We start from the raw sequence: 18,330 nt of genomic DNA, 5'->3' as shown, positions 1-18,330 counted from the left end.
TACACATGTCTGTACTTTGAATAAAGTACACTAGGTACTGGACTAGTAATCGAAAGGTCGCTGGTTCAAGCCTCACTACAGCCAGGTTGCCACTGTTGGACCCCTGAGCAAGGCCCTTAGCCCTCAATTGCTTAGACTGTATACTGTCACTGTACTGTAAGTCGCTTTAGATAAAAAGCGTCTGCTAAATGCTGATCCGGGGATCCAGGGTTCGAATCTCGGCAGTGCTATCATCCGGTCGAGTGTCTGCATGGACGTGATTGGGTGAAAATCACTGGCTTAAAGGTTAAACCTGGTGACTAAACACGCTGCATAATTATTGCTATTTTGGTAAATATTAACAAATATTTGGGGTTAATTATCTTAGTCTTAAACAGAAAATATGAAATATGTCTAATCTTCAATTAAAAGTTATTTAATATTTAATCAAAACCACCTTTGGTGGTACCAATCATTTTGTACCTGACTGCAAGACTGCAGTTACGTTCTAATTAGGGCTGGCCGGTATGACGGTACATTCAGTAGGCAGCAGATCGTATAATATTGTTCGCCGCTAAAAGCGCTATGAAACGCCGTGCTGATTAAGTAGTGAGCCAGTTCGACTCAGCTTAACCGTGTTAACAGCTGAGAGAGGTTTCCTCAATATGGTGAAAAGAAATGAACAAAAACAGATGGAGGATGAAGAGAGGGAGACCAAATACAGACTAAAACACTTTATACTGCACGATCTGTCAAACAACGACATTACGAACGCAGGAACGATCCACACACGCAGGGACTCGATTCCTCTATAGACGGTCGAGAAAGAAGCTTTCAGAGCGATAATTAAAACTCTGGATTCCTGATTTGTCTTACGGGGTGAAAATACTTCAGGTCAGTCAATAAACCAACGTTATAAGAGACCTGGAAGCCGAGAGATTTGAAGTCGTCCAGTTTTAAACGTGGTTTTATTTGTTAAAGTGAAAGCTGAGGGTGATCGTACAATACTGAAATATTAAATAAATAACAATTATATATATTGCACCTGTTTGACGCGTCCTGATTCCATCATACGTATATTGTGTCATTTTGTGGGGCCGAGCTAAATTTATATACATTATATACAAGCTGAAATTACACCTGTTATATTCTATGTACTTATGACAGTAGAATCAGCCACAGATGTATAAAACGTCCCAGTCATACAAAATAAACAACCTTCATATACCGTGAAACCATCAGAATCTTCTAGTTCTAATAAAAACCTTGTTAGAGGCGCGCTTGCTTTTGATCCAAACAAACACAGAACACTGTAGAATTGTACTGGAATAACTGGTGGGTATTTAAGTGTGCTGACAAACCACAGTCAATTATTCACACATAAAGGGTTTGTCTACTGATTACCATCCACAAATGACTTAAGCAGTAAGGAGAAAACTGGTGGGTTTATATTCTATAATTGCATTTAAGTGAGTTTAGAGGAAGCGCTTATACTAAATGCTAGTAATCAGAAATCAATCGAAGCTTTTACAGGTAAGATGAGCCAACATTAATACAGTCATGCAGAGAAATAAGTACTCGGAGCGCTGAGTACTTTCAGCATCAGCGTTTAAGTGCTCTTGGAGGTGCTAATCATCCGTCGGGGCCGAGCGAATCCAGGCTGGTATAAAAGACTCACCATGATGAGACTCGCGATGCTTCTATCATTTTCATAAATCAGATTTTTGTATTAAGAACCTCAGAAACTCGAGTCGTACTGGGTTCTAAACCGGCTTCTGAGGCGGCAAATGCTCAGATTAGTATTTTGAACAGTGGGTGAGGGGTGAGGCAGAAGACAGAATCCTCACACAAAGCCTCATGGAGAGATACACTATATTGCAAAAAGTATTCGCTCGTCTGCCTTCACATGCATATGAACTTGAGTGACTCCCATTCTTAATCCACAGGGTTTAATATGATGTCGGCCACCCTTTGCAGCTATAACAGCTTCAACTCTTCTGGGAAGGCTTTCCACAAGGTTTAGGAGTGTGTTTATGGGAATTTTTGACCGTTCTTCCAGAAGCGCATTTGTGAGGTCAGACACTGATGTTGGACGAGAAGGCCTGGCTCTAATTCATCCCAAAAGTGTTCTATCGGGTTGAGGCCAGTCAGGTTCTTCCACACCAAACTGGCTCATCCACGTCTTTATGGACCTTGTGCTTTGTGCACTGGTGCACAGTCATGTTGGAACAGGAAGGGGCCATCCCCAAACTGTTCCCACAGAGTTGGGAGCATGAAATTGTTTAAAATCTCTCGGTGTGCTGAAGCATTAAGAGTTCCTTTCACTGGAACTAAGGGGCCGAGCCCGACTCCTGAAAAACACCCCCACACCATAATCCCCCCTCCACCACACTTCACACTCGGCACAATACAGTCAGAAAGGGACCGTTCTCCTGGCAACCGCCAGACCCAGACTCGTCCATCGTATCACCAGACGGAGAAGCGTGATTCCTCACTCCAGAGAACACGTCTCCACTGCTCTAGAGTCCAGTAGCGGCGTTGTTAGGGTCTAAGACCAACTGGACAGAAAGATGGAACCACAATGCAGAGAATAAGACTAAGACCAGGTACAGGGGCAATAAGTTTATTAACAACAACTATAGCAAATTCAAGGGAGGTAAAGGAACTGGTAGAGACTGGATGGGAACAGGGAGCCGGCTGGCGAGGCTGGGAACATGGCAAGGGGGCCAGGAGGGCAGAGCTGGACGGACAGGCAGGAGGCAGAGGATCAGGTGAGAGGTAGCAGTGGCTGAAAGATCTGATTGGTGCTCTGAAGACAACACGCTCCACCAATCGATCCCTGAAAGCCCGCACACACCCACACACACACACACAACACACTCACAGAAAGGGGCCGAGGTCAAATAACAAGACTTGGGGAAAATGGAGAGCTAAGGGACGTACTCTAACAGGCGTGCTTTACACCATGCGCTCGGTGATGTGAGGCTTGGATGCAGCTACTCGGCCATGGAAACCCGTTCCATGAAGCTCTACACGCTGTTCTTGAGCTGATCTGAAGGCCACATAAAGTTTGGAGGTCTGTAGTGATCGACTCTGCAGAAAGTTGGTGACCTCTGCGCACTATGTTCCTCAGCATCCGCTGACCCGCCCTGTCATTTTACGTGGTACCACTTGGTGCCTGAGTTGCTGTCATTCCCAATCGCTTCCACTTTGTTATAACAGCACTGACAGTCGACTGTGGAATATTTAGTAGTGAGGAAATTTCACCGGACTGGACTTGTTGCACAGGTGACATCACGGTACCACGCTGGAATTCACCGAGCTCCTGAGAGCGACCTGTTCTTTCACTAATGTGTGTAGAAGCAGTCTGCATGCTGAGGTGCTCGGTCTTATACACCTGTGGGCATGGAAGTGATTGGAACTCCTGGAGTGAATACTTTTGGCAATATAGTGTATATTGTGTATGGTGAGATCAGAGATCATCCGTCACTGGTGCCTCGACCAGACGGCATCGATCACGACTGGACAGCCGCGGTGAAACCCTGTCGACCTCGACCCCCATCGACTCCCGGCCTGGTCGATAGCACCGCCTGGGATTCAACCTACAGAGCTCATGATCTCACTGTGCCACCCAGGCAGCCTAAATGTCAATAATTCTCGACAGCATTGTGTAAATGAAGGAAAAGTGATCCTGAACACCCAGGTTGAGGCAGAAACCACAATATACCCCCATCCCAAATACAACCCCAAATCAGAAAAAGTTGGGACAGCATGAAAAAAAGCAAATAATAAAAGAAAAATTTGACTACAGAAAGGATGAACCTCCAAGAAATTGTCCAAGACAGAGAGCAATCACAGCAGGACACGTTACAATCAGCCCTTTGAGGGCCACCATGATACAGATGTGGCCCTCAGTGAGAATGAGTTCAACACTCCTGATTTAGTATGTCACACACATTTGCCCCCCCCCCCCCCCCCCAGTGCTCAGCTCATGGTTACAGCCTTGATTTAGGTGAATTTACAAACATAATTTATGAACATGCTTCTATTACACCTTCTTTAATATATTATCCAAGAAACACAATAATGATGACGTGTTAGGATTTTATATAAATGCTTATTCTTTAAGAATAAGTTCCAAAAACATACAGACCAAAAATAAACATTAGACGTTTAACCGTCTGTATAAAGGCCGGCCATCATTTTGATCATCATCAGCTGTATGGGTGTATGAGGAGATTACAGCAGGTAGTCTGATGCTATAATGGAGGATCTACAGCGCTGAGTGATAATGCACTGTGCAGGAGATCCACTGATGATAAGCTTTTGGGAATGGGGTTAAATCCCCCCTGAGCACTACTTATATACAGGTTATCCATGAGATTACAGGCTCTCATGCACTAAAGGTGGTGGATCAGAGTCCTGAGCTGAGGAGAACAGACGACTGGGTTCAGTTTTCCTCTGTTTTACTTCTATAAAATCCTGGTCACTCCTATTTTTATTTTATTTTGACCTTTTTTATTCTTTTATTTGAATTATTGTGTTTGTGATGTTTTCTGTCCTGCACAGAAGCACTTTAAACTTCTGCTGTATGAAAGATGCTACAGAAATATAGATTATACTGTATATACACACAATATTATTTTATTACTGTTATTATAATTATTATGATTTATCATGACCTATTTTTATCATTGTTAATATTATTACTGCTATTATTATGTTTTTTTATTTATTAATAGTATATTCATATTATTACTATATTATTATTACTTTTTTTCTTGTCGTGCCGGGGGGTGCTGGAGCCTATTCCAGCTTTTCAATGGGTGCAAGGCACACAATAACACCCTGGACGGGGCACCGGTCCATCGCAGGACACACACACAATTTAGTGTCTCCAATTAACCTGACTGCATGTTTTTGGACTGTGGGAGGAAAAAACCCACACAGACACGGGGAGAACATGCAAACTTCAAACAGAAAGGACCCGGACCTCCCCGCCTGGGGATCGAACCCAGGACCTTCTTGCTGTGAGGTGACAGTGCTACCCACCGAGCCACCGTGCCGCCCTATTATTATTAATATTATATTATTATCATTATAGAATAGAACGCCTTTTTTTGCATATCCCAGAATGTTTGGAAGCTGGGATCAGAGCGCAGGGTCGGCCATTGTGCAGCGCCCCTGGAGCCGAGAGGGGTTAGGGGCCTTGTTTAAGGGCCCAACAGTGGCTGTGTGGCAGAGCTGGGATTCAAACTCTCAACCTTTTAGTTGATAGCCCACAGCTCTACTCACTAGGCTACATTGTCATCATTATTATTATTTTATATTATTATAATTATTATTATATTAACATTATTAATACTACTATTTTCACTATTACTATTATTATTATAAGCAGTATTTGTGTAGTTTATGTTCTTGTCGTGACTGTTCTGCTGATCGTTGAAGGAAGGTGTGAGAAGTTCTTTCACTCCACAGCTCTTGAGAATGAAGAAGCGTGAGTATTAAGAGGAATCGAGTGTTTGAGATGAATGTCTGCTGTTGAATCAGAGTCCTTTAGTAATGAATGAAGGTCTGATGAAGTTTACCTTCGTGCTGCCTCTCGGCTGATCTCACCCTCTTGCTGCTTTTATTTTTATTCTTCGTTTGCTTCCTGAGCTCAGTTTAACGTGACCCTGACTTTTATTGTTCTATACCAATAAAGAACGGTGTCTCCTGACTGAAACACAATGTGGACGCCTGAACTTAGTCCTTTTATTATAAAGAAAAAAACCTGCGTTTATACACCGTGTGTTTTTAACACCGTCCACTCTTTCTGAAAGGCTTTTCGCAGGATGTTTGGAGTGCATCGGTGGGGTTAAAAAAGCATTTGCGAGATCATTAAAAAGGCCTGGCTCACAATCAACACTCCAATTCATCTCAGAGGTCAAAGTCTTTATGGACCTTGTCCAAAAGGCATTTAATTATGACACTTTCCAAACTAGGGGTGTGTGGCTTTGGTCCTGGAGGTCAGGGGTCTGGGGCAGTCTGGTGCGCTCATGAATATAGACAAGGGCGCAGAACTTGGAGGTTCTAGGTGATAGAAACTTGTGGTGATCAGGGATGTTGGGTTGCTGTCGTTCTGCCTCTCTTGTCCGATCACTCAGGTTTGATGACGGTGGGGGAGGTGGGCTCTGACATCCTGTGAAAGCCTCATGACTTTGTTACCTGCTCGCTTGTCTCACGCTGTTAATGATTTCATATCATATTGTAACTACGTTTTCTGTTGTTTTACCCCGAGGTGGTTCTGACTGGAACCTGTTTACCCACCTGAGCTTAAACCCTGCAAGTCAAGACTGCTGCACCAACGATGCTGCTCCTGCTAGATGTGACGGAATCCTGGTGTGTTTGCACCAAAAATGTCCAGAACTCACTACAGACTTTATCACAGCCTGGACTGAATACTGAAGAACTTTAATTGCTTGTTTATTCTTTTCTCTTCTTGTGTTTGTACGATTTGTGTGAGTCTAATCCATTTAAATGATCCTCCAGGCAACCCAAGGAGGACGGAGGTCCTTGCTCAGTCTGGTTCCTCTTAAGGTTTCTTCCTGTATTTAGAACGTTTTTCCTGCCACTGTCGCTCTCGGTTTGCTCAACAGGAGGTTTTTGGTCTGTAGGTCCTGGATGCTGTAAAGATGCTTTAAGATGATGTCTATTGTAAAAAGTGCTATATAAATAAATTTGGCCTTACTTGACTTGAACAAAAAGCATTTAATGATGACCTAATTGACGTTACTTGCTAGTGATGGATGAGGCTAAAACAGTTAGACTTTTTAGGTGTTGCATAACAATGTGGTTTCTGAAATTCTGGGTTTGTGCATGGCTTGGCTGCACCAAAACGTCCGTATGTGTGTGTGACTAATTGAATGTGTAATTGTGTGTCACCCTGCGATCGATTGGCGGATTGGAGAAAATCTCAGCAGGTAAACATCGGCGGTGACCTTGGATTTAGTTAGAGGTGATTTAGCACGGCGCTGCAGCCAGCGTTTAAATTACAGTCCTTGATTCTTGACGTTACCATCAATAAGCTTTTATCATATATTATCCAGAGTGTGTCCATCTTAACCCTGCTGCTTTTGTCTTTGAGGCTAAAATAATGGGCTGGATGTCGTTGGTGTTGGTGTGCGTGTGTGTGTGTGTGTGTGTGTGTGTGTGTGTGTGATGGGTTTAGGTTCGTACCTGCTCTATTAAACATTAACAGTCCACATTTAGCTGACCGAGCACAAGAAGAAACACTCGTCTCATCTCGGACACATAATGGCTGACCCCGACGCTGCAGAATCACCCCGTCCCTCCTCCACACCTCCCGTCGTTCCCAGCAGCAACATGCGTGCTTTAACTTTTCCAGCATTTTCATTTTCTCTGTGCCGAGTCTGCTAATCTCAGCGGCGAGCGTCTAGACGAGACACGTTCTGTCCTGTTTACTATTTCTTTCTGCCAGATAGCGTCAGAAGATGTTTCTCATCCTGCCCACGTACTACCGACCATGAACGTATGAATGTTTATCCACAGCCGACAACAGAATAAAGAAAGGAGGAAGAAGGCTACTCAAGGCTAAGGTTTATTTTGGGTCAGTAGATTGTAACGTGCACAAATAAATGACTCCTAACTACCAGCAAAGGAAATCACTACAGGGTTAAGAATAGGAAATGGGACAAAAGCAGGATACGTAAACAAAAGCACAGGCTTAGACTATTGTACGGCCTCAAGGTTGCCAGGTCCATTTGATGTAGGGCTGTTTTACTATTTTACAGTAGTCGATTAATCTAAATGATTAATTTTCCTCCAAAAAATGTAATTCAGAATCTCATTTAAGCTTCTTTTATTTGAACAACAAACTGTACGACATAATAATGTAACACAGGACTAAACGTAAACAGGGTTTATGTTCATATCAAATTTGTGCAGCACGTGTTTGTGGCGTTCTGTACACAAAGCAAAGTGCTTCAACTTATAGCAGAAATAAAATAGTTAGATGTAGCCACGTCTCATTAAGTCCGACGTACAGTAACGACAGAATGAGTCACATTCACTCAACACTTACTTCACATTCTAAACCATGTAAACACAGTGGTGAGTGCTCCAGCGCATTCACATGAGAAGCTTTTTGTGCTTTGAGCCCAACACAGCAAAGTGTGCGGCGGTCTAACTGAACTCGCTAAGAAATACGGTAATCCAAGATCTCCCCGATTAAGAAGCGTAATGAAACAATATAGACGTGCGACATGGTGCTGGTGCTGCTGTGGTACCATCAGAGCTTTACACAGTGAACAAACTAGCTTTTAGTTTTGTACCAGTTTTATGTATCACCAAACTTTGGATGATTTGGTTCGTGGAAAACTTTGATCTTTTATTTGAAAGCTCTACAATCGTCCTCTGACGGCTGCAGACGGTGTTTTTTAAGACGGCGCTTAATGCCGCCGACCAGTGACCGGACCAGATACGACTGAGGTCCTGCACACAGCGAGTAGTGCTGAGGGAATCATATGAACGCTTATATGAACGGAGACGTTGTAGAAATTATAAAAGATCGTTTATAAATACAGTTTTAAAAACGATTCATCGACAAATATTTCCCACTGAATGCAAAGTGCTATTAAAACGTAGCATTCAAACCCCAATTCAGGCACCGTCGTGGAATCTCTTGCTTGGTTTCCAGTTTTTAATCATCGCACCATCACATTTAGATTCATTCATCCATTCACTCCTGCACAGCACAGCAAAGCAAGCCCGGCTTATAAACATCCGAAGTGTTTTGGGGGAGGACGATGTCGGTAACTCTAACCCTGTTTGCACTTGTATCAGCGAGAGCTGAGAGATGAAATGTAAACACACGCCAGCGTTAGACGGGCGGTTACACCACAAGCGATTTTAGTCGACCACAAGTTGCAACACAAGCACAAGGTTTTAAACAGACATTTCTTTATTATACAGAAGAGTCTCTTCTACAGTCAACAACATCACACCGGAGCTCTTTCATTTTAATAACTGCTAAATTAAGCTGGAGGAATTAAATCGTATCTGCGCTGGCATGAATGAAACAGCCTGGAATTTTTATAACTCACAGAGCTTCTATTAAGTGTGTTGGAATGCAATAAAGGCAACCGGCAACCAGCCAAAACATTAAAACCACCTCCTTGTTTCTACACTCACTGTCCATTTTATCAGTTCTACAATTACTGACTGTAGTCCATCTGTTTCTCTGCATGCTTTGTTACCCCCTTTCATGCTGTTCTTCAATGGTCAGGACCCCCACAGGACCACCACAGAGTAGGTATTATTTAGGTGGTGGATGATTCTCAGCGCTGCAGTGACACTGACATGGTGGTGGTGTGTTAGTGTGTGTTGTGCTGGTATGAGTGGATCAGACACAGCAGCGCTGCTGGAGTTTTAAAATACCATGTCCATTCACTGTCCACTCTGTTAGACACTCCTACCTAGTCGGTCCACCTTGTAGATGTAAAGTCAGAGACGATCGCTCATCTATTGCTGCTGTTTGAGTCGGTCATCTTCTAGACCTTCATCAGTGGTCACAGGACGCTGCCCACGGGGCGCTGTCGGCTGGATATTTTTGGTTGGTGGACTATTCTCAGTCCAGCAGTGACAGTGAGCTGCTGTGTCTGATCCACTCATACCAGGACAACACACACTAACACACCACCACCATGTCAGTGTCACTGCAGTGCTGAGAATGATCCACCACCTAAATAATACCTGCTCTGTGGTGGTCCTGTGGGGGTCCTGACCATTGAAGAACAGCATGAAAGGGGCTAACAAAGCATGTAGAGAAACAGATGCACTACAGTCAGTAATTGTAGAACTACAAAGTGCTTCTATATGGTAAGTGGTGCTGATAACATGGACGGACAGTGAGTGTAGATACAAGGAGGTGGTTTTAATGTCATCCAGCAATTATTACAATGAAAACAACAGAATCTGTTGTGTGGATCCTGGGTGGCACAGAGCCACCAGGTCATACCAAAATCCCCTCATACGTTTAGGTCTGTTAAATAATTATGGCCCTGTGTAAACTAAATAATTAGAGAAGGAAACGGTGGAACAGTGGTGGCACTGTCACATCCCAGCAAGAAGGTTCTGGGTTCAATTCTGGGTTTGTGTCTGTGTGGGTTTCCTCCGGATGCTCCGGTTTCCTCCCACAATTCCAAGGACATACAGTGAGGTTAACTGGAGATACTAAAGTCTTAGGCGTGTGTGTGTGTGTGTCTGGGGTGTTTCCTAATTTTCGCCAAGTGAATTGGACCCACTGTGACCCTGACCAGGATATATACAGTGTATCACAAAAGTGAGTACACCCCTCACATTTCTGCAAATATTTTATTATATCTTTTCATGGGACAACACTATAGAAATAAAACTTGGATATAACTTAGAGTAGTCAGTGTACAACTTGTATAGCAGTGTAGATTTACTGTCTTCTGAAAATAACTCAACACACAGCCATTAATGTCTAAATAGCTGCAACATAAGTGAGTACACCCCACAGTGAACATGTCCAAATTGTGCCCAAAGTGTCAATATTTTGTGTGACCACCATTATTATCCAGCACTGCCTTAACCCTCCTGGGCATGGAATTCACCAGAGCTGCACAGGCTGCTACTGGAATCCTCTTCCACTCCTCCATGATGACATCACGGAGCTGGTGGATGTTAGACACCTTGAACTCCTCCACCTTCCACTTGCGGATGCGCCACAGGTGCTCAATTGGGTTTAGTCCATCACCTTTACCTTCAGCTTCCTCAGCAAGGCAGTTGTCATCTTGGAGGTTGTGTTTGGGGTCGTTATCCTGTTGGAAAACTGCCATGAGGCCCAGTTTTCGAAGGGAGGGGATCATGCTCTGTTTCAGAATGTCACAGTACATGTTGGAATTCATGTTTGCCTCAATGAACTGCAGCTCCCCAGTGCCAGTAACACTCATGCAGCCCAAGACCATGATGCTACCACCACCATGCTTGACTGTAGGCAAGATACAGTTGTCTTGGTACTTCTCACCAGGACGCCGCCACACATGCTGGACACCATCTGAGCCAAACAAGTTTATCTTGGTCTCGTCAGACCACAGGGCATTCCAGTAATCCATGTTCTTGGACTGCTTGTCTTCAGCAAACTGTTTGCGGGCTTTCTTGTGCGTCAGCTTCCTTCTGGGATGACGACCATGCAGACCGAGTTGATGCAGTGTGCGGCGTATGGTCTGAGCACTGACAGGCTGACCTCCCACGTCTTCAACCTCTGCAGCAATGCTGGCAGCACTCATGTGTCTATTTTTTAAAGCCAACCTCTGGATATGACGCCGAACACGTGGACTCAACTTCTTTGGTCGACCCTGGCGAAGCCTGTTCCGAGTGGAACCTGTCCTGGAAAACCGCTGTATGACCTTGGCCACCATGCTGTAGCTCAGTTTCAGGGTGTTAGCAATCTTCTTATAGCCCAGGCCATCTTTGTGGAGAGCAACAATTCTATTTCTCACATCCTCAGAGAGTTCTTTGCCATGAGGTGCCATGTTGAATATCCAGTGGCCAGTATGAGAGAATTGTACCCAAAACACCAAATTTAACAGCCCTGCTCCCCATTTACACCTGGGACCTTGACACATGACACCAGGGGAGAACAACGACACATTTGGGCACAATTTGGACATGTTCACTGTGGGGTGTACTCACTTATGTTGCCAGCTATTTAGACATTAATGGCTGTGTGTTGAGTTATTGTCAGAAGACAGTAAATCTACACTGCTATACAAGCTGTACACTGACTACTCTAAGTTATATCCAAGTTTCATGTCTATAGTGTTGTCCCATGAAAAGATATAATGAAATATTTGCAGAAATGTGAGGGGTGTACTCACTTTTGTGATACACTGTATATGTGTACACACACACACAAACACACACACATATTACCACAACACTGTTTCACAGCATTCCATACTATTAATAAATTATTATTATTATGCTATTATTAAGTAATAATAATAATGTTTATATGCGTATCCAATTCCCCGATTGTATTTCCCCTCCACTCCTAACCGAGGAGGGCTGTAACTAACACACACCCCCTCCGACACATGTGCAGAATTGCTTCTTTTCACCTGCGAACGGAGAGTCACGCACTGATCCCTATTATCCCCCGTCTCTGTGCAGTACCATCGATCAGCCAGTAGAGGTCATAACTGCAGCAGTTATAAAGAATCACTACAGCCTTCACTCCTTCGAATAACCCGATCATTGGTCTGTTTTGGTGCCCAGCCTGCCGGTAGCAGAGCTGAGATTTGAACTTGTGAGCCTGAGATGTGAACATTAATAATGTCTTTGTGTCCATACACTGATTTAAATACTAGTCATTAACCTGCTGTATGTTATTAATTTACACTCCATAAACCCACAGAGCTTTATGCATCTCAGAAGTCTCATACGTACATTCTCATTCTTTTAAAATCTTCACGTTGCGACCTTCCAAACGAGTAAACGACCTCACAAAGGAAATCCTAAATGGGTCTACTCCTATCCGATACATATTCAGAACATAGATGAAACATCACATTACGTTGGGCATTAGGTCGAGCTCTGATCCTCTTTCCACTTACCAGGTGTGTGCGACGGTGAAGCGGCGCCTGTGCCGGATGCCCTTGTTGACCATGAGCCGGCGGAAGAGCCGGGGGGAGCTGCGGGGTGACATTTTCGGGGAGGTGAGTCGGGGAGGCTCCAGCTCCAGGCGCATGTGCTCCTTGAAGGTGCGGATGCAGGGCTCGGGCTCCGGAGGGCTCAGCTCGTTGGACGACATGTCGCCGGGCTGACGGATGATAATCCTACGGTGGGTGGAGGGTTCCCTCCGTTTAGGGGGATGAAGGGATGGACAGACTGCTGTCTGGCGCCTCTTCTTCCCCCCTCTGCTTTTGCAGTGGGAGGATTTAGCTTTCGGCGCTGATCTATCTCTGTCTCGCCGACACAGTTCCGCTGACACAGTAAGAGGAGAGTCGAGCGCACAGACTCACCTGCTTGTTCCTTAAAAATAAATCAAGCAGAAAAATATCAAATAAAAGAAAATAAAACACGTTCTTGATCCTTATTCAGCGCTTATATCTATCTCCTATATTTTACACGTGCTCAGCCTCAGCTGCGTATTTCAGTCCACAAATTATTCTCTCTCCCTCATGATCTGTAACAGCAGTTATCCAAAGTGCACACAAGAAAGTGTCCTTGTCCATCTCCAGTGAGAGCATCCCTCCAGCCCCGGCCGACCTCCCCGGCGTTTACTCAGGCTCGGCAGGGGACGGATCGAGAGCAGAGAGCGTGGAGGAAGCGGTGCGAGGCGGCACACCTAGGTCCATCGCCTCGGGCAGCGTCTTCATTGAGAATAAACAGCATAACTGGAGTGATGCAAAAGACGCGCACGCAGGGACCGCGCAGGCCCCGCCTCCCGCACCGTCCGATTGGTCCTCTGGAGTGGGTGTCTCTGTGTGTGGAGGAGAAAGCAGGCCGGCTGAATTCTGATCATGGCTTTTGGCCTTTCACAGCTCGGCGCTTCTCGACTCGGCAACAAGGAGGTAAAAAAATCATCTGAGAGCAATTTAAATCCGGGATTAAGTGTGAGCGGGAGATAAACGCTCCGCTCAGCACGGGCCGCGGACTTCACATCGCCGCCAGGTGACTTAGCAGAGCAGAGAATTCGATTTTTAATACTCTGATTTGATTCGGTAACTCAGAACTGCAGAACAAGGCTGCGCGGGGATAAGACAGACGCCGGCTGCGTCGGGGAACGCGGCACGCTGCCTTTCAGCCCCATGACTCATTTTAACTGAGGCACACAAAGAGGAAGCCGAATCACAAAAGTAGGAAGCAGCTTAACCGTTTAATGTTCAAAGCCCCTGAAATGAGGATTTCATGTTGAATAATTGCATGTTTTTTATTACATTCCTTCCATTTTCCTCCTAATCTAGTCGTATCCAGTTCCTCTACTGATGCAGACCTCCACTCATGACCGAGGAGGGTCATGACTAACACACCAGCACGAGGTGGGTTCATATAGAGATCCGTATCGTGCACAGAGAGCCGCAATTATCCCCCGTCTCAGTGCAGCACCATCGATCAGCCAGCAGAGGGAGCAACTGCAGCATTTATGAGGGATTCCTAAGGCGTCCCACCCTCAGCTGAGCCAGTCATTGTCCATAAACACACTAACACACGCCCCTCAGAAACGTGCATTAGCCGAGAGCTTTTCACCAGCATGAGGCAGATTCATTTAGAGATCCATATCGTGCACAGAGAGCCACAATTATCCCCCCTCTCAGTGCAGCACCATCGATCAGCCAGCAGAGGTCGTAACTGCAGCAGTTATGAAGAATTCCTGAGGCATTCCTCTCTCAGACGAGCCAGTCATTGTGCGTAAACACACTAACACACGCCCCCTCCGAAACGTGTGCATTAGCCGAGCGCTTTTCACCAGAATGAGCAGGGTTCATATAGAAATCCGTATCGTGCACAGAGAGCCACAATTATCCCCCGTCTCAGTGCAGCACCATCGATCAGCCAGCAGAGGGCGTCACTGCAGCAGTTATGAGGGATTCCTAAGGCGTCCCACCCTCGAACGAGCCATTTATTGTCTGTGAAGGCGCCCGGCTGGCTGATAGCAAAGCTGAGATTCAAATTCTTGAGTTCGACATGGGTGTGCTAATGTGTTTTACTGCTGCACCACAAAACAACTGCATGTTTTTTTTCTATTTTATTTATGCTTTTTTTTCTCCCAATTTATTGTCGTAAATTTGTCTTCCACTGCTGGTGTTTTCCTGATTGCAGCCCTTAGCGGAAACCTTTTTCACCCATGTATTCTGCACAGACGCCTCTATCTGCTAATCAGGGTCCTTACACAGAGTTTAAAGACCCCACCCACATAGTCCGGTCATCCCGCCCTAGCGGAAACGTGTCCGCTGCAGGCACTGCCAATTATGCCCGCTAGATGGCGCCCAGCCGACCGGTGGCAATGCCGAGTTTCAAACAGAGGAGTTCAGAATCTAGGCACTGGTGTGCTAGTGGAATTTATTACATAATTACATGTTTTAATCACAACTGGAAGCTTCATGTTCTTTTAAAATAGGCCTGATCAGTCGACCCAATTACTACAGCCAGTCACCCCCGTGTAAACATGTCGATGGTGTTTATGAGACGTGCACAGATACAGAGTAATGACTGGTAATGACTGCAGGACCCAGTGTGATCATCTTCACTTCTACAGCAACATACCAGAGACGCTCGGTACACCAACCTGCCTTCAGCGAGGAGAAAACAACAACCTGCCAGTCAACAAGCTCCGTCAGCCTCATCCTCACCATGGAGACCAACAAGGAGAAAAGGAAACGCAGAGAAAATAGAAAAGAAATGACTGCGTACTGAGAATTATAACATTATAATGTTACATATTTCAAATAAATGATTCGTTATAAATGATATATGTGTAAATATTTAATGGGGATTAGAATATATAACGGGAATTGCATTGTCCAGAACAGTGGCAGCCTAGTAGGTAAAGCTTTGGGATGTCATATGGAAGGCTGTGGCCCTTGAGCAGGGTGCTTAACCTTCTCGGCTGCAGAGGGGGGCGTACATCAGCCAAACCTGCGCTCTGAGCCCAAATTCCAAAAATGCTGGGATATGCAAATAAAGAATTCCATTGTACTGTCCATGTGTTTATGTAAACATGACAAATACAGATGTTCCGTCTGTTCTGGATAGTTTTAGCCCAAAGGTCTTAATCTACATGCTTTGTAATCCATATAAACTGTTTATATATGGTTTGTTGACATAACTTATTAGATTTCAATCTGGGGCGGCACGGTGGCTCGGTGGGTAGCCCTGTCGCCTCACAGCAAGAAGGTCCTGGGTTCGATCCCCAGGCGGGGCGGTCTGGGTCCTTTCTGTGTGTGGAGTTTGCACATTCTCCCCGTGTCTGAGTGGGTTTCCTCCGGGAGCTCCGGTTTCCTCCCACAATCCGAAAACATGCAGTCAGGTTAACCGGAGACACTGAATTACCCTACAGGTGAATGGGTGTGTGTATGTATGTGTATGTGTGTCTGCCCTGCAATGGACTGGCGCCCCGTCCAGGGTGTTACTGTGTGCCCTTGCACCCATTGAAAAAGCTGGGATAGGCTCCAGCCCCCCCCCCCCCTTCCACACACACACCCCTGATTAGTTAAGCGGTTAAGAAAGTGACTGAGTGAACGAGATTTCATTCTTCTGGACGCATATATGCTCGGATTAAAGCCCGGATAAAATAGGAGGGTAGAGTATGTGCCAAGTCTGGTATGAGGACCCCTAAATACGGGAGCAATCGGTGTTGTAATATGGTGTAAATTTGCTTAAATTAACCTAAATAAGGTGACAGACTTCTAACAATAATTCTGTTCTGCTATTTAAACAACATAATAATTCTTCATTTTGATCTTGGGATACTTGTGACCTAAATATTACAGTAACATCGGAAAGCAGTTCGGGAAGCCAACACTCCAAATAAGAGGAGGACACGCCAACATGTGCCAACATGTGCTCAAGCAAAAACACCAAACACAGTGCAGATTGGTTTATTAACCATAAACTAAAACTCCACGTCTCAAATCAAGGGATCAAATTCAATCGGTGGTGGAGCAAAACTGTCAATACAGGCATGAGATGATATTTGAGAGGTATAAGATTACAAAACTACATCAGGTGAGTGTGGCGGGGACTTGTCCTCCTATTTGTGGTATTCATGGATGGGAAATCAAGGTGCCGTAAGGGCAACCGTCATATTTCTATCCAGGCTTGGGACATGCGCTGAGAGCGGACTGACAAGTGCACCTCCCAACAGCTAGGCTGTTTCGGTTGGCTCCCTAGATTTCTTAAATTTATGCCATCGTGACTTCTTTCTGAGGTGGTGACCTGAGCTGTGAGAGCTTCAGAAGGACCTTATATAATTGAACGTCTGATATAACCCACTCACACAGCAACACACAACTGAGAGAGAAGGGACAAACACAAACCGAGTACTGACCCGTTCCCACACAGGAGAAAAGGAAAGACAGAAACGGAGATGCTGAAGACACGATGAAGCGGAGAACAAGATGCTGAGAGCTGATAGAAATATGTGATTTGTTTGTTTGTTTACTCTAATGAGTTACTTTCAAAACAGGAAAGGTACAGGTACAAGATCTTTATATTAGCTCAACAATTTCCTCAAATCTTTTTTTTTTTTTTTTTTTTTTTTTTTCCTTATGCATTTTCTCCCTATTTAGTGCGTCCAATTGCCCGATCGCGTCATGCTTCCTCTCCACCTATGCCGATCCCCGCTCTGATTGAGGAGAACAAAGCTAACCCACGCCCCCTCCAACACGTGGGCAGCAGCCGTATGCATCTTATCACCTACACTTTGATGAGTGCAGTGCAGCTCAGCGTTGTGCACGGAGAGACACACCCTGAGAGCACTGTTTTCTCATCTCTGTGCAGGCGCCATCAATCAGCCAGCAGAGGGCCAACAACAGGCCAGTCGTTGTTCATGTGGCCGCTCAGCCTTAGCCGGCAGGCAGAGCTGAGACTCGATACGATGTTTTCCAGATCCAGCTCTGCTTCCAGTGTGTGTTTTTACCGCTGCGCCACCTGAGCGGCCAATTCCTCAATTCTAAATATAAGTTGAATATCATTTTTGCCTTGTTCTGGTTAAGGATATCTCTCATTAGGTTGGTCATAGCTAGTTCCCTAATGTATTTAGGGCTCTAGAAAGTTTAGAATCTGCCAAAAAATACATCTAGGCCTAATAAAGTACGTTTTGGTCTTGTAGACACACTATTTTCCCATTTGTATGTTTCACCCAGAAGTACAAAGTAGAACTGTATTTGAGATTTGCTTTACGCTGACGTAACTAGGGCTTCCACTAACGACTATTATACCGATTAGTCTAAAACATGTCATTCAGAATCTCATTTAAGCTTCTTTTATTTGAACAACGAACTGTACGACATAATAATATAACACAGAACTAAATGTAAACAGGGTTTATGTTCATATGATCACATTCTCACGCGCTCCATATTAAACAGAGTGCAGCACGTGTTCATGGTGTTCTGTACACAAAGCAAAGTGCTTCAACTTATAGCAGAAATAAAATAGTTAGATGTAGCCACGTCTCATTAAGTCCGACGTACAGTAACGACAGAATGAGCCCAGATTCTAACCTCCACATTCACTCAACACTTACTTCACATTCTAAACCATGTAAAAACAGTGGTGAGTGCTCCGGCGCATTCACATGAGAGCCTTTTTGCGCAA

General features: G+C 44.8%; 1 protein-coding gene and 1 long non-coding RNA gene across 5 annotated transcripts in view; one reads left to right on the top strand and one right to left on the bottom strand.

Moving 5' to 3' along the window:
* Positions 1 to 18,330, bottom strand: part of pde4ba (phosphodiesterase 4B, cAMP-specific a) — a 217,289-nt gene that overhangs the window by 133,124 nt on the left and 65,835 nt on the right. For 2 of the 4 annotated variants that reach the window (XM_062998067.1, XM_062998068.1), the window contains exon 1: positions 12,624 to 12,885. The exons of the other annotated variants lie outside the window; for them this stretch is intronic. In XM_062998067.1, coding sequence (XP_062854137.1) covers positions 12,624 to 12,820 — 197 coding nt within the window. In that variant the 5' untranslated portion in view covers positions 12,821 to 12,885. Of the gene's footprint in view, positions 1 to 12,623; positions 12,886 to 18,330 lie in introns of those variants that run through there. 4 annotated transcript variants of the gene reach the window in all.
* LOC134316688 (uncharacterized) lies at positions 13,798 to 15,439 on the top strand. Its single transcript, XR_010013122.1, has 3 exons — positions 13,798 to 13,868; positions 13,977 to 14,051; positions 15,239 to 15,439. It is a non-coding gene; the product is annotated as an uncharacterized LOC134316688 (long non-coding RNA).

The sequence above is a fragment of the Trichomycterus rosablanca genome, chromosome 6 (genome assembly GCF_030014385.1).
Source record: "Trichomycterus rosablanca isolate fTriRos1 chromosome 6, fTriRos1.hap1, whole genome shotgun sequence".
NCBI classification, from domain to species: domain Eukaryota; kingdom Metazoa; phylum Chordata; class Actinopteri; order Siluriformes; family Trichomycteridae; genus Trichomycterus; species Trichomycterus rosablanca.
The sequence above is the reverse complement of the archived record's forward strand: the minus strand, read 5'-3'. Positions and strand labels throughout refer to the sequence as shown.